Raw genomic sequence first — 15,276 nt, forward strand, 5'->3', positions numbered from 1 at the left:
GCTCTTAATCATCCTTACTGGCTCTTACTTCATGCTGTTTCAGCTAAACAAAAAGCAGCTCAGTAATGAATGTTTGAGAGTTATGTAAGAGGTTTTACAAAAGGTGAGGCATTTTTATTCATTGCCGGGAATATCTGGATTAAGGGCTTTGTCTCATCATTGCTGCATTCTTGTATTTCAAGCAGATGGATTGATAGAATAATGAGCATTGTGTATTTCTACTTTAAAACCAGCCTGTAGGACTGTGACTTCAGCATCCAGCAGAAGGTACAGCGAACAGGCCGTGTGTTTCCAATAACAAAGCTCACTTCAAACAGCTCCCTTGAGAATACTTTCATTCTCACTAGATCCATAAGGAAGTATTTTCATTAGTCTGTATAGAGGTTAGGTTTGATTGCAGGATCCACAGTCTTAGTGCACTACTTCGTACATCTCAGAGTAAACAGTGTTTCCATCAAAACCCCAACCTCTTGAAACACCAGCTCAGTACAACAGCACCAGGCTCAAACTGAAAGGTGTCAAATCATGCCAGCAATGTTTCACATTTCTACTGCTGAACTATACAAAGTCTGCTTTTAATGCATCTTTATGCCTATTAAACATTCCAACTGAATAAACATTGTGATAAGACATTCCTATAACAATTGAAATTTAAGCTACAAAGCTATACATTCCAACAGTTTTAAAGCTGTTATATGTATCTTAAAAGATTAGCCTTCAGGATAATTAAATTATACTGAACAGTCCAGCATATGAAATGATGTGGCTCAAATGAAGTATGTTGATAAGAAATGTAAGGAATTAATAGTAAACCACCTGAAAACAGGCTCTAAATAACTCTACCTGTAAGCAAATAGGAAACAAAAGTTCTGTTTCACTAGGAAGATTACAATGGTGTCTCACACTTCAAAATGCACATGTAGTTTATTTACAATGAAAGTTTTACAAGGAATGAGAACTTGGAGAGATGATTTGCTTTATCAGTTTCAGTCAATATACGTGAATGCCAGAAGCAACTACAGAACTGGTGTATTTGTTGTTGAATATTGTGACAACATGTTGATAAAGCACTGGGAATTTACACCCAATGAAATCGGTTAGGCTGCCCAGCCTAACAGAAAGAAGTACTTCCTCACACGTAATGGAAAGGTCTGGCTCATGGGAATAGGGAGCCATGGATACAGAACTGCTTATAGACTGACGGGGGAGTTTTGTCATCTTTACTCCACAGGTATTGCATAGAGAAAAACCACCCTTGGTTATGTCACACCAGTGCAACTGCAGCATTGTACACACTCAATATACAATAGTTGGTCTTCATTATAACTGTATAAAATATGAAAAAGGAGACTTCAGAGGAGCATAAATGTTCTCCAAAATAGTCAAAATATTTCTGTCAAGAAAATAACATCTTTTTAGATAAAAGTAATAGATTAACAGTACTTTGAGTAGCAACCGTTTGTCATTCATGACCCTGAAAAGGCACTCAACATCTGAACATGTGAACAGAGAAGCTTTAGAAGCCTGTGGGAATCACCAGTACTGAACACTGGGGGAAACCTAACTACCACGAACAATTACAATATATTTGTTATTATTACTATTTATTAGAGCAGAAGTTACAAACACGGGTAAGATTCTAGGTAATGAAGGCAACATTTTCACATTAACTTAGTATACTGACATGTAATAAATAAAGCATAGTAAAATGAAAGCTGAAATAATCAGTGTATTTAACTTAGAATTGGTCTTGCTAAGAGACTTTGTCCAAAAGCAATAGTGTCTGTCTTCTAAACATAGCCAGCTGAATAAATACAGATATAACTCAAGGCCCTAGATTGCGTTTTCACATTTTTACCCACATGCAGCACAAGTCTGTCAACATTTCACAATTCCTCTGAAATTATTTGTAAGCAAAGTCGTACTAAACAGCAATCTTACTGAGTGTGCCTTCAAAATGTCATGAAACTTGGGTACCTCCCAGGGACCAGCAAACTTGCAGAAGCACCTCTAGAATTCTGAATAGAAAACAAGCATTTTTCCAGGGTGGGTTTATGGGATCTATTATTTTCCACAATTGAGAATAAATGTCACCCACACCGTCCAGTCCCATCATTTTAACAATCTGATTGAGGAGGCACTTCATATGCTTGCTCTAGATTTATATAGCTATGGATTTTCCTCCTTATTACGAAATACTGTAACTTCATATTTACATGGTTCCCTACATTTAATCAGAGTTTAACAACTCGAGATCTCAATCTGTATCCTTTCAAATTCTTAGCAACTGGTCCATGAAAGTTTGTCTTGCCCTAGGGAAAGTTCTGGTCCTGTTACCCAAAAGGCAAACACAGGTTCTTGTTTTGTGACTCACTACACCAGTTAGATATTCTAACCAAAGAAATCACCTAAGCAACAACCCCCCCACTATTTCATGTACCTTTTTAATCAAAGGGCTTTCTTCTCCCACTTGTATATAAGAACTTAAGAGCTGTTACATAGTAGCTTTCAGCATCCTCTTCTGGGCTCTGCTCCACAGAAAGTATCTGAGCAGGGGTCTGTCTGAATTATCTCAAGAGGAAATAGAGGGCATCCTCTGACATCTGCATCCATCTCTTTCCTCAAGATTAATCTCCTCTCATCTCCTGTAGATAAGTATATGGAAAAGTTACTTGAAAATAGTTTGTCAGAGGTTGGTGAGAGAAAGGGTATGGGGAGAGAGCTGTAAAGTATCTGCCAATGAACTGAAAGCACAGTAAATTGTGAAAGGGCTGTAACAATAGCCAGAAATGTAGCAATCCTGCATGAACATCAGATGACTACCTATATAGAAAGTCAATAACTTTAGACAGTAATTCCCACCCAGATGTACCACATATTGAGCTGCCCAAAAATGTTTTTAGCTGTCTAAAGCATGTTGAGCTCTTAGCATGCATGTTGTTATTAGCACCAGAACCACTCATCTGCCCATGACAGACACTTTGCTATCCTATTAATGAGCTGAATGCTGCTCTTCAACTACACCTATGTGTAGTGTTTTAGCTGGAGAGAAGTTGCACTCTTTTTTTATGCCACGTTTATACTTCCTAATGCTTTTTAAAACCACCAGTCACCACTGTAAGAACTGTGGCAGGTTACCTCACCTGCCAGAGACCAGTCACATTCAGGCACCTTAGTTCTGGTGTCCCTCTTTCTCACCTCTCCTCTGGAGGGTCTCCTGGAGTAGTGAGCCATCACAAGGGGTAACATCTGGTGCTGCCAAGGTGGTGTGAAGGGTCTTGAATTTCACTTTTTTGTGCAACATTTTCTTACATTTTCCTTGTATCTTTCTGAGCGACTCCAGCTGCACACAACTGTCCGTCTCTGAAAAGCCACATTCATCAGATAAAAGATTAGAAGAAAGCTTTTTTCTCTTTTTCTTCATTTTGCGAGCATTCCTCTCCTCTTCCCTCGACTGTCTCTTGCTTTTCTGTCCTTCGTGCCTTAACTTACTACTAGACCTCTTGCATGACTTCTTAAGCTTATGTTCACACTGCCTTACCGGGCCCTGATGGACAGAATTAGAACAGAAGCTACATTTGCTGCTTTCCTTCTCTTGACCTTCCAGAGTCACATTTTTAAGGTAAACCAGCAATTTGCTTTCCCCAGCTCTTGCAGGTAAGCACCCTCTATTGCAATTGCTGTAAATTTCTTCACACCTTCTTTCTGTTCTCTTCACTGAGCTGCTACTTGCCTCTCTAAAGTAGTCAGAATCACTGATCTCTTCCAACAAATCCTTTAATTTGCAAGCAGATCTACATGTTTTGTATGGTACAGTACCTTCATCGCTACCACCTTCTTGTTTGAATTCCTTATCATGAGTAACAGTAGTGCAATCCAAAGAATGATTCAGTTCAGCATAGGGTAAGTTATCAACAGTGAGCAAGTCATTCCTCTGCACTTGCAACTCTTTCGCAAGCCTCCCCCCACAGGCCTTGTTTTCTAACACTGTGTCCGTTGAGTCAAGCTCCCCAACAGCGACCACCAGTCTACCATTATCACCACTACTACAATTTCTCTTGTTGAGGTTTTGTACAGGACTCACTTCTCTGAAGTGCTGACCATGTTTGTTACTCAAGCTGATGTCAAAAGCACTACCACCACCAGATACCACTCTCTTCCACCAGGACTTGTGCGCAGTGTTTTTTGGCTCTAAGCAAACACGTGCATAGTGCGGAGTCCGATAGTAGTTTAGTAAATAATGGATGAACTCATCAGTCTCATAAACCTTTTGCTTTTTGCAAGAGTCTTCATCAGACACTGTCTGTGTGTGAGCTACATTCAGTGCTGGGCAGTCCCTTCCATCGAGAGGCTGGATGACCCTGCGGTCTTGCGTAACCGTAATCAGCAAAGATCCACAGCCAAAGGAGTTGCACGCATCTCTGCCAGGCTGTCCGTCAGAACGCGGGGCTGGAGAGGGGTCATTTAAAATCGTCCTGACTATATGACAAGTAGATGCATGGAAGTTACTCACATCTCCTTCCTCGCTACATAAGCTGCTACCTTTTAGGGTTAGCGGGCACTTAAACTCCTCCTTATGTTTCAACTCTTTGTGCGTATGATAATGAGAGTTAATCAGTTCCTGATGTATGTCTGTTAATGCTGTTTCAGAGAAGGAATCGTCCTTCCTTACGCCCCATGAAGGATCCACTTTTTGACTTGCCAACTGCGAAACCAAGAAAATAGAAGTTTATTTACACATCACCTTCACCATTAAGAAGGCCAATGTCAGATGTTATGGGGCCCTAGACTCATGCAGAATGGCAAGGGTAGCCTCTGACTTCAACTCTTAGTAAATCACAAACTTTCAGAAATCTTTAAGAATTGAGGAAAACATACACTTGTTAAAAGCTGCAAGCAAATTTTTCTTTGCCAATAATGAAGACAAAGCCATGTTAGCAGCCCTGAGAAATTAAAACACCTGTTTTCACTGAAAACTTGTAGCCCAGAGCACTAAAATAATCCTTCAAACATGAATCTGTGTGCAAAACACATTTTTATCATTCCTCTGCTGACTTTCTCAAGACATTACCTGAATCAAACTGAAATAAAACTGACAGCTTAGTGTTGGCCACAAAAGAAAGTCTTTGAGAAATGCAGCTGGTGTAATCTGCATAACTTTAATTGTGTCAGTTGCAGAACCGAGACCAAAACAACAGAGATACTATCATTTGCATCCCCACCCCGAAACAACTTGTTTGCAATGCTGCATCTGACAGAGCTGATATAGCCCTTCCAGACCTATTTTTCTTGAGTAATGACAAGACCTGGAACAAGCATCAAAAGCAATGTTTCTGGGTGGAAATGCACTACCTTTGCTCTCAGGGGAAGACTGAGAGCAGATTGTCACAAAACTCAGCCCTCAAGCCTTCTGAGTGTTCAGTCAGTCCCAAGGCATTCATATCAGCATCAAGACATCAAATGTCTAGTGAATAATTCAAGCTTTAATAAATATCCTTCAAAATTTAAAATATGTTTTAAAATAATCTTACTTTCACATGGCTTAACAGCACTGTAAGCAGTCTGACAGCCTCCACTCTTCTCTGAGCTAGCAGGGATTTCCTTTCTTCCCATTCAGGCATATTCTCTGGCCACTGCTGTTCTTCAGCTGGTGCCTTCTGCTGCTTTGGGGGATGTTTCTCATCTCCATCTATCTGCCTCTCTTCTCTCCTCTTGAGCTTAGCTTTCTTTTTCCTCTCTCGAACTTCTTTTCATCACCACGTGTTTTTCTAGGTAATTATCAATATGGGACAATTTAGATGACACTTGGTTTACAATTTGAGTCCCGGGGATTGGATGCAGGTGTTTGAAGTGCTAATAATAAGCAACCAGTCACCAAGAATCCACATGTGGCTAATAAGGGATCTTGTTTGTTAAATTAACATGCTTAAAAAAACATGGCACATAGATGACATGCATCCAAATGAGCACGCTTTTAGAAAGTTCTTTGCCTCTTCAAACGGTTTGTATTCTACAGTTTTCTTTATAAGCATTGCCAGGACAAGAGTCACAACAACTTTTGTCTCCAAGGACACACCTAGAGATTAATCATCTGAATGCAGTTCTTAAATTAACAAATCCCCCCTACAGATTAACATGAGGGTCCCATTTAAGAGACATTACATGTCCATTACTGCTGAGCAGCACTTACACTGAGTCAAGGCCTTTCCTGCTCCTCACCTGACCCCACCAGCGAGGAGGCTGGGGCTGCACCAGGACCTGGGGGGGGACACAGTGGGACAGCTGACCCTGACTGACCCAGGGATGTCCCAGACCATGTGGCATCGTGCTCGGCATGGGAAGCTGGGGGAGAAGGAAGAATGCGGGACATTGGCAGTGATGGCGTTTGTCTTCCCAAGTCACTGTTATGTGTGATAGAGCCCTGCTGGGGATGGATCCTGGGGATGGCTGAACACCTGTCTGACCATGGGAAGTGCTGAATGAATTCCTTGTCTGGCTTTGCTTGAGTGCAGCTTTTGCTGTACTCATTAAACTGCCTTTATCTCAAGCAGGATTTTCTCACTTTTTTGCCCTTCTGATTGTCTCCCCCACCACACTGTGAAGGGAAGAAGCCAGCGGCTGTTGCAGGGCTTAGTTGCCAGCCGGGGTTAAATCATGACAAGCTGTCACTACTGTCTGGAAACTTTACCCTACAGGAAGAAGATCTACCAAACAATCAACATGCTACAGAAAACTCAAAGAAAAAAGTGTTCACACAATAAAGTGTTTAAAAGTATTTTTTGGAAGTTTGGACCTTCCAGTCAGCTGGGAGGCACCTAGAAATGTACATCATGCTCATTTCTCTTCAGGGCATAAAGACATTCATTTGTGACGTTGTAGCATAGAGCAATACAAACAGCCCACATGCAGAATCTTCAGCAATCATGCCTCAGGGCAACTCGAGAGCAAAAGCCCTCTGATCTCACTCCAGACCCACAGAATCACGAACAACCCAAACCGAAAGGTACCTCAGGGTGTCCCTAGTCCAACCTTTCTTATAACCCAGACCCCTCCATCTGATGCCTTACACACACAATCATCATAATGCTTTTGTTTCCAACAGGAACACAATTAAAAACTGTATAGTATCACTTCAAGTTCTCCAACTCCTGTTTCCTCAAAGCCTGTTCTTTCACAGTGGCCACTCCTGGATTTTACTTGGCATAAGGCAGTGTAACAAATCTCAAGAAAATGGGACAGTCTCTAAAAATACACTCTCACCTTTCAACCCCGTCTCTTTTCCCCCCTTTTCCGAACGTGCTCCTGTTCTTGCAGCTTTAGTTTTTCCAGGCTTCTCTTTCTTATGGCTCCTTCACTAAAATGTCTGGTACCAAAAGTCACCTGTCACAGAAAAAGCAGAATCAGACTTAGCAGTCCAGTTTGCCATGTGTTTATACAAACACAGAAAACCTGCTGAGGAAATGAGACACCCCAGCTGGCTACCAAAATACTACTATTCATGAGAATACCTCTCTCCACCCTGGCATACCAGAACACCTCTTCTGAAGTGGACACTGAATTGGCAATCGAACTCAAACACCCTGCTTCCAAATGTCTCCTCATGCTGTGACATGAGTGGCTCACAATCTGACATCATACCTAACATGCTCCTGGCATGCTCTTCAGGGGACTCAAAGTTCAGTATGTTCAGCAGAGCATTCCTATCTGCAGGACTCAGACAGTTCTGCCAAAACTAGTTCACCAACTCTTACAGCAATATCTTTTGGATCAAATCCTTGCTTTCTTTCTTAAAAATTGCTAAATTCTGTTGATGTGTACTGTATTTAACCGGCTTCAAATGCCCAGTTGTGACCACACGAAAAGAAAACAGGCAAACTCTATCAAGGTGTGTTCACACTGAAAAAATAGGTAATATGAAGTGTTATTTCCAGCATAGAGGGTAACATTTTCGGGTCACAGTTTAGAAATTACCTGCTGTGAAAAAATAGCAAACCAGGGTCCACTCTAGTAAGTACTTACGGAGGTAAACTATTAGGTGCTGAAATCAAGCTTCCAGATTGCAACTTTTCTCTTGTAATTCCAGGCTATGCATAGCACTTAAATGTATTCATCTCTCAACATACTCAAGCAAAAAGGTACAGAGAAAAGAAAGGGTACCTCTTACTAGCTAAGAACCACATAAATTAGGGCAGCTGCTGCACCCACTTCATGTTAAACAATAAGAAGCCAAGGATCTGTCCAGGAGCCTTCACCAGCTGCAGAGATCATCTCCCAATTTCAATGCCAACCACATTAAAATATTTACAACTTTAAGCTTACCCACACCAATTTTTCAGCAAATCGAAACAGTAAAATGCTCTTTTTTGATTAAAGGACTGAAGTTCAGGTACATGAATATATCAGTAATCCTATACCCAGTACAGACAGGATAATATAGTTAACAGTTTTTTTCCCCTCACATGCTTAAGCATCTAAAAACTTTACAGAGCAGCTTCTCCTGTTAGCAAAGACTTCTCAGGCCTTACTTCAAGTTAAAAAGAGCAGAAGCTGGCAAACCACCATCTGCACCAGTTTCTTCCACAAAATCTCAGCAGCTAGTTGCTAATAAAGGTTAGTATATTTTAATGCTGTCCATATGTTGTAATTTTCTTTCTTTTTAGACACCATTTTAACATAAGCAATAGACTAAACCAAAAAAGAAAAAAAAGAAGATACATATACATAGAGAACTTCAGGACTGCCATATTAAAGCTTCCTCTGAAGCAACATGGAAAAAGTCATTAGGTGGTTGTCACAGGTTATAAACTATGCTGCCATTACTTAAAAATACCTGTTTGCCTTCAATATAGGAATCTGCATGGGAAGACACGTGCAGTGGAAGAAGCTGTCTGGTAAAAGAGGGTGACTACACTTTATTCAGAATGATAAAGGAAAAAAATACCCAACACTTACACACTGAAGGAAAAGCTAGTGTAATTAAAAAGAAAGAAGAAAAACAAAACAGTAATCTCTGGAAGCAACAGTGTACAGCACAGACTGCCGCACTCAATCGTCCCTGTTAAAGAACTGTTGCCAAATTCACTCAGAATTAACCACAACTTTGTCAGGAAAGGCTGAGCATCTCCGGATTAATTTCTGAAGACAGCCATGTATGTAGACAGATGCATCTTCAGTATCTCACATAAGCAAAGCAATTACACCCAAAGTACTGATTACAAAACTGGAAGAATGAGTAGTCTCTAGAGCCCTTCCTGCCCACCGTGCATTAAGGTAAAGAGCTTCCTAAAGCTATCTGTAATGTATCAACTACACTTTTTCAGTCACACTAAGATTTGAGGTGCAGCATGTTAAAACATCCTGGATACTGATGCTGAAACCCACAGCTGGTGTACCCACCCAAAAGTTTGTTCTGTTTTGCAATTACATCTTCTATCAGAACAATAGATATCACCCTGCCCTTGCAAATCTTTGTTCACTTATACCCTTATACCACCATGGCTGCAACCGTTTTCCTACAACTGCAAGAAATCACGTAAAAGTAAGCCCAAAAGTCTCTTCATATTGCCAAGTAAGCTACAGTGCTTTGTCAGTGCAGACTATTATCTTTGCTCCTCCCTACTCTTTTTCACAGCCAGGAGCTCTTCAAGCATCAGAAATGCATTTCTCATCACATAACTGTGTACAAAACACAGAATTATTCACTGGCTGATCCACTGGGTGGCTGCTCAGCAGCATGGCCTTTTGGAATCAATCCTGACATACCAATAAGCTGTTTACTTTAGTGTTAGCTGTTCCAACTGACAAACCACCAGGAACTTGACATTCAACCCCTTTACCAAATTATTATTTCCTTTTAGCTATTCTGCCACGGTTATAACATCAGGACACACTTGCCCTTGCACTAGGGTTTACTATGCTAACTGCAGGCTGAATTGTACCATGCCACCTGCATGCCTTTTTCTGTGATCATCTGCTCTGATAACCCTGATACACACTCAAAAAAAAAAAAAACAAACAAACCAAAAAAAGGGTATCACTTCAATGGATAAAGGGGAATCAAGGTACTGACCTGGGACTCCACAGATCTGGGATCAATTCCCAGCTCTGCTGAGGAATTCCTGTGAAACCCAGTAACTTCCTATGTCTCACGGGCCTAAAATAATACAGTATTTTAGAACAGATTCAAGCTGATCACGACCACAACAGGCCATCAGATCACTTACTCTGGCCTGCGCTAGCTGTACTGGACTGAAGTATCTCTTCCAGGAAGGAACCTGGCTCTGGTTGAAGGCACAATATGAACCTGCCACTCGCCATAGGCAGTTTGTTCCACTCCTTACTCATTTGCTGTTTGAAAGGGAAGCAACTTTCAGATACTATTTCTTCATAAGCCTTCCTCTACTAGATTCACATCCTTTTAACATCTAGGTGATTTTACAGGTTTGGGGTGTACGCATGTGTATGTATTCCTCTTACATGTTATAATCCAGCTGCCTCTGTCACCTTTCTTACATAAAATATACAGCTTGAGCTCTTTGAGAGCCAACTCACAGTCCCCTCCTTCACTGAGAGCCATTTCTTCAGCAGCCAAGTAATTTTTGTTGTAATATTTTAACACTCTCCAAGGCAAAACAACCCCAAATGCACACACAGTACTAATTTGGTCAGCACCGTACACAGCAAATTGACTCTTAAGGCTACTTTCGATCACCATTTAAACATCCCTACAACCCAAGCTGCTGCTAATGTACAATAACCCTTTAGTGGGCTTAAAGAAAACCACGAGGATAAACCTAAAATGGTTTTTCTGAATAGCTGCATGATTCTTTCCACATTGACTGAATTACTTAGAACACCCTAAAACATGTCACACAAGTGACTAGTGCAAAACAAAATTACACTCTGAGGAAGCAATAACAGCCTGGCAATATCTAAACTGAAAAAAAAACCATATAGCCCCTACGAGCAAAATGCAAGCAGTGAGAATAACTGGATCCAAAGGTGCCCCTCACACCTGCTCACAGTACCACCAGCTGAAACAGCTCTTACCATCCCCAGTTCCCCCTCTGGTCACTCCTACCAGGCCCTGGGCCATCACAACTGTTTCTGAGCCCACACCATCAGCCAGGTCAGGGAAGAGATCTAGCCTGGAGAAAACACAAATAAATCTCATTTAACCCAGTTACTTCTTGGGCAGTTGTTTCCCTGCCCTCATACACAGCACAGCCCTGAGCAGCTCCACCAGCAGAGCCAAACGAGAGCTTGAAGCAGAGGAAATACTTTAATTCCACAGAGGCGGGTACGCAAAAGCACCTACAAGCAAGCAGCAATGTGGCAAGTGTTATGTGCTGATCCACAGCATCACAAAGAGCTTTCCACACAGGGGAAAAAGCGTTTACAGAAAGAGTCACTTGGAGAAGTTGCAACAAGAGTTTTAAACAGATTTTTCAAGAGACAGCACTAATTTATTCAGCTTACTCTGTGCAAAATTAAGTGAACAGGAGAGGAGATCCGAAGTGCTGCTGTTCACGCAAATATCACAATAAAGGGACGTTTTAAAGCAAACGCTCCTCACGCCGCTGCTTCACGCTGCGTTCTGAGGTGGGGATAAAGAAAACGCAAGCCAACCCCATCTCAATGGACGCCGCCGCCGAAAGGCCGCGTTCCCCCCGCTCGGGGGGAAAAGGCCCGAGCTCCAGCACCAGACCCCCGCCACCCGGCCGGGAACCCAAGGGCGCAGGGGCCCGCGGCCCAGGAAGGGGCTGAGGCTCCTCCCAACGCCGCCCCGGCAGCCAGAGGGGGGCACGGCAGGGCCGCGGGCTCGGGATGCTGCCGGGAACCGCTGGAGCCCCGGCGGCCGCGGGCTTGGCCCGCCCGGCTCGGAGCGGAGCGGCAGCGCTGCCACCGCGGCCCCTTCCCCACAGGGACCGCTCCCGGCGCCCCGAGCACCCTCCTGCCGCGGCTGCTTCCCCCGCAGGAGGGGGGCACCGAGCCCACGGGCGCCTGCAGCAGCGGCGGGCGCCCTCCGCCGAGCAACGCCCCACTCCCGCAGGCCGCCGCGGCCCGGCTCCCTTACCCCTCCAGCCGCCGCTACCGGCCACCGGCAGCTCTTCCCGCCGCCACCCCGGGGCGGAGCGCGGCGCACGCCGGGCCCGGAGACGGGCCCGCCCCTGGGGCGCGGCCCGGCAGCGCCCTCTCCTCCCGCCGCCCGGCGCTGGGCCGGGCCCGGCTGCTCGCCTCGCCCCCGGCCTCGGGGGGCGCTGCCGCCGTGGGGGCCATTTCTGAGCGCGGGGAGGGGGCGGCGGTGCGGGGCGGGGGTGCGCGGTGCGCGTTTCACGTGTTCCTGACGGGTCACAGAGCGGGGCAAGGCGAGCCGCAGGAGGGGGCAGCGGCTTCCGGCCCTGCTCTTCGCCCCGAAGGGCCCGGGCCTGTCCTGCATGCCCGCCTTTGGCTGGGGCCTGCCTGCTGCCAGGTACCTTTGGCCTGTGGTCACGGTGTGTTGTGTAAAGAAACCCCCAGTTACCTCCTCAGCAGTTGCCTCGTTCAGGCAGGGTGAAGGCCTAGTTACAGGGGGCCGACGTGATACCATGTTTTAATTTGTCTGGTAATAACGGTAGCTCATCCACCGCTACTTCATATGAGGAATATGTGCGTGAGGATTAATTTCAGCTTTTCTCTGGTTTAGCCTGTGTTTAAGCAGTGGAAATGCAGCGCATCTGTCTCTTGGTTGTACGGCACTCAGCTCCCTGGAGCGCAGCAGCTCTCCAGGTGTCAGTGCCTCACCAGCACGCTGCAGAAGGTACCATCCACACTTTGCACTCCTTCTTTACTTCAGAAACAGGCACCTTATTTCTTCTGTTGTGGTCGTATGGCTGTAACTGTGATGGTCGATGATTGTGGGATACACACAAGACTGCCGCCGGCAGAGGTGTGTACCCAGCACCTCTTTATCTCAGATGGTCTAATTGCTATGTATGCAATTACGATTTGAGAACACTCGTTACATGCTTCTTTGGTGTGCGAGTCTATTTCTGTTACAACTTTGTGTGCAAAAAGCATGTCTGCGTTTTCTCATTATGCAAGTTGATACCATCAAGAGACTGCCTTTCCCCGCAAATTTTTTGGGGTGTCTAGTTGTCTTCTCCACAGTTGTTGTCCTCCTTGAATCGGGAAGGTTTTCTAGGAGTTTATTATACACTGACATCTGTTTGCATTTTTCATCTGAAAAGATAAAGCTGTGTTTTGATGGTACAAGAGGTTAAACTGAAAGATACTGTCTCTAAGTTATGGGATTTTTTGTTTTCCATTCTATGCGTATTTTTCTAAACCCAAACAGGGAAAGTAGAATTTGAGATGAGTTTGTATCTGCAGGGTCATTATATCCATCTGCTCCGGACCTGCTGGTTTTCTGAAGATGCAATAGGCTGAGAAACTTCAATGGTTTAACTCTTCGATAAAAAGCTTAACGTACCTGTTTCAGTATCTGAGAGTAGGGTACAGAAATAAAAGATAAGAAGACACACACCCACTGTCAGTGAAGTGGTTTTGAGGCTTTTGGTTTCATTTTCTTAGGCTTATGACTGGCATAAAAATGCTGTCTTCCTTTTTAAGCACAATGTGTTCCAACCCAATGTTATCACACCTTGGTACCTCTGCTACCAGAGGTACTAACTGATACAGAGAAGTAAAAAACTCATACTGTGCCTCTTGGTTGCAGAAATAAATCCCAACAATTTCTTACCAGTGATTAAGCAAATTATATGTAAATATATTCTGTATGTCAGAAAGCAAACTACTGGAAACTGAGGTGTTTTGCAATTGTGGAATATCCTGCTTCCTAGGATTGAGCACATTGCTGGAGCAGTGTAGCGAGTTACACTCCGAATGAACAAGTTGTATTTTCTCTGGTGAAGGAGGCAGGGAAACCTGATGTTAAGCAAATCACTCTGGCAACATTCTCATGTTGAGAAGTGATATGTCATATTAATTAAGAGGTCCGCATCCAAAACTGATGAAAGGATGATTCACTTTTACACAGTGGATGAAGGAACTGATTCAATTTTACACAATGAACTGTGGAAATCACTGCTACAAAAAATTATGGGAGGCTGAGAAGTGGATTGGATGCTTATACAGGCAATGAGAAAATATGGAGTTGTTCTGCAGATACAGTTTTGAGCCAGTATTAGCTATCTCAGTTTATGCAAAAGATACAATGTCTGAGATGTTGAGTGGCATAATTATCCCACATCTCCCTCTTGCAGAATAGTTTCACTTTTCTCCGCAACCTGCAGTCTTCTAGGCTTCATCCCATCTGTTACCTACCTAGACTGTACAGACCCTATATTATCTCTACTCCTACAAAAACTTTCTTCTTAAAAGTGAACAGCAAGGAAAGGTGAAACCCTACCTGCATAACTCGTGTGATGTCTTCGAAAATCAGTTTAGGCAAAACTGGTGCAAAGGACTCTGCAGAACCAGCTCATTTGTTTATTCTGGGTTTATTCTTATTTAACTGAAGTGGATTTCAGGTAAATCAACTTTAATTCACAGACATGTTGACACAGCTATTGCACCATCATAACTGACTGCATGTCAGTTGGGTTTGATTTGAAGCCTGGCAACCCATGCATGTAAACAAGCTTTGCCTGGGAGCTTCAGGAATAGGCTGGGGAGGAAAGGGGTTGAAGGAAGCTTTGGGCATGAAGCATGTTTAAGTACGTGCAAGTAAGAACCTTGGCTATGGTTCTGCCTATGGCTCGGTAATGTCATTCCAGGAATTATGTCTGGATGCTTCATACTGCTCAAGTAATTTAAAAGCTGAAATGACTTTCCATATTGAAACTATTGTCTCCCTACCTTTAGGTTGTACAGAATCACAGAATCACAGAATCCCAAGGGTTGGAAGGGACCTAAAAAGATCATCTAGTCCAACCCCCCTGCAAGAGCAGGGTAACCTACAGTACATCACACAGGAACTTATCCAGGCGGGCCTTGAATATCTCCAGTGTAGGAGACTCCACAACCCCCCTGGGCAACCTGTTCCAGTGCTCTGTCACTCTTACAGTAAAGAAGTTCTTCCTGATGTTAACGTGGAACTTCCTATGTTCCAGTTTACACCCATTGCCCCTTGTCCTATCACTGGATATCACTGAAAAAAGCCTAGCTCCATCATCCTGACACCTACCCTTTACATATTTGTAAACATTGATGAGGTCACAATCTATAGGAAAAAATCAAACCTCCATCTTACATTTAATGTTGAAATAGAACACC

General features: G+C 43.6%; 1 protein-coding gene across 10 annotated transcripts; it reads right to left on the reverse strand.

The window, feature by feature from the left end:
• Positions 1-905: 905 nt before the first annotated feature.
• On the reverse strand, positions 906-12,191 carry LOC136019652 (A-kinase anchor protein 17B-like). 10 transcript variants are annotated; one of them, XM_065690069.1, is made up of 8 exons: positions 12,077-12,189; positions 11,050-11,147; positions 10,224-10,347; positions 10,070-10,153; positions 7,261-7,380; positions 5,532-5,768; positions 3,199-4,705; positions 906-2,645 (listed from the first exon to the last, which is right to left on the reverse strand). In XM_065690069.1, the coding sequence occupies exons 6-8, from the start codon at positions 5,619-5,621 to the stop codon at positions 2,509-2,511; spliced, it is 1,734 nt and encodes a 577-aa protein (XP_065546141.1). In that variant the 5' UTR covers positions 5,622-5,768; positions 7,261-7,380; positions 10,070-10,153; positions 10,224-10,347; positions 11,050-11,147; positions 12,077-12,189; the 3' UTR covers positions 906-2,508. The 10 variants fall into 10 exon arrangements, 8 of the variants coding, with proteins under 8 accessions (XP_065546141.1, XP_065546140.1, XP_065546139.1 ...); XM_065690068.1 differs by lacking the exon at positions 10,224-10,347 and adding an exon at positions 11,479-11,596; XM_065690067.1 differs by lacking the exon at positions 10,224-10,347.
• Positions 12,192-15,276: the final 3,085 nt, after the last annotated feature.

The sequence above is a fragment of the Lathamus discolor genome, chromosome 9 (assembly GCF_037157495.1).
Source record: "Lathamus discolor isolate bLatDis1 chromosome 9, bLatDis1.hap1, whole genome shotgun sequence".
NCBI classification, from domain to species: domain Eukaryota; kingdom Metazoa; phylum Chordata; class Aves; order Psittaciformes; family Psittacidae; genus Lathamus; species Lathamus discolor.

Excerpts from the sequence above, each read along its gene's own strand:
- LOC136019652 (XM_065690066.1), bottom strand. The coding sequence starts at position 5,621 with ATGCCTGAATGGGAAGAAAGGAAATCCCTGCTAGCTCAGAGAAGAGTG. Across the intron at positions 4,706-5,531 it reads TGCTGTTAAGCCATGTGAAA|TTGGCAAGTCAAAAAGTGGA; the intron begins GTAAGATTATTT and ends TTGGTTTCGCAG. Across the intron at positions 2,646-3,198 it reads GGAGACCCTCCAGAGGAGAG|GAGATGAGAGGAGATTAATC; the intron begins GTGAGAAAGAGG and ends ACTTATCTACAG.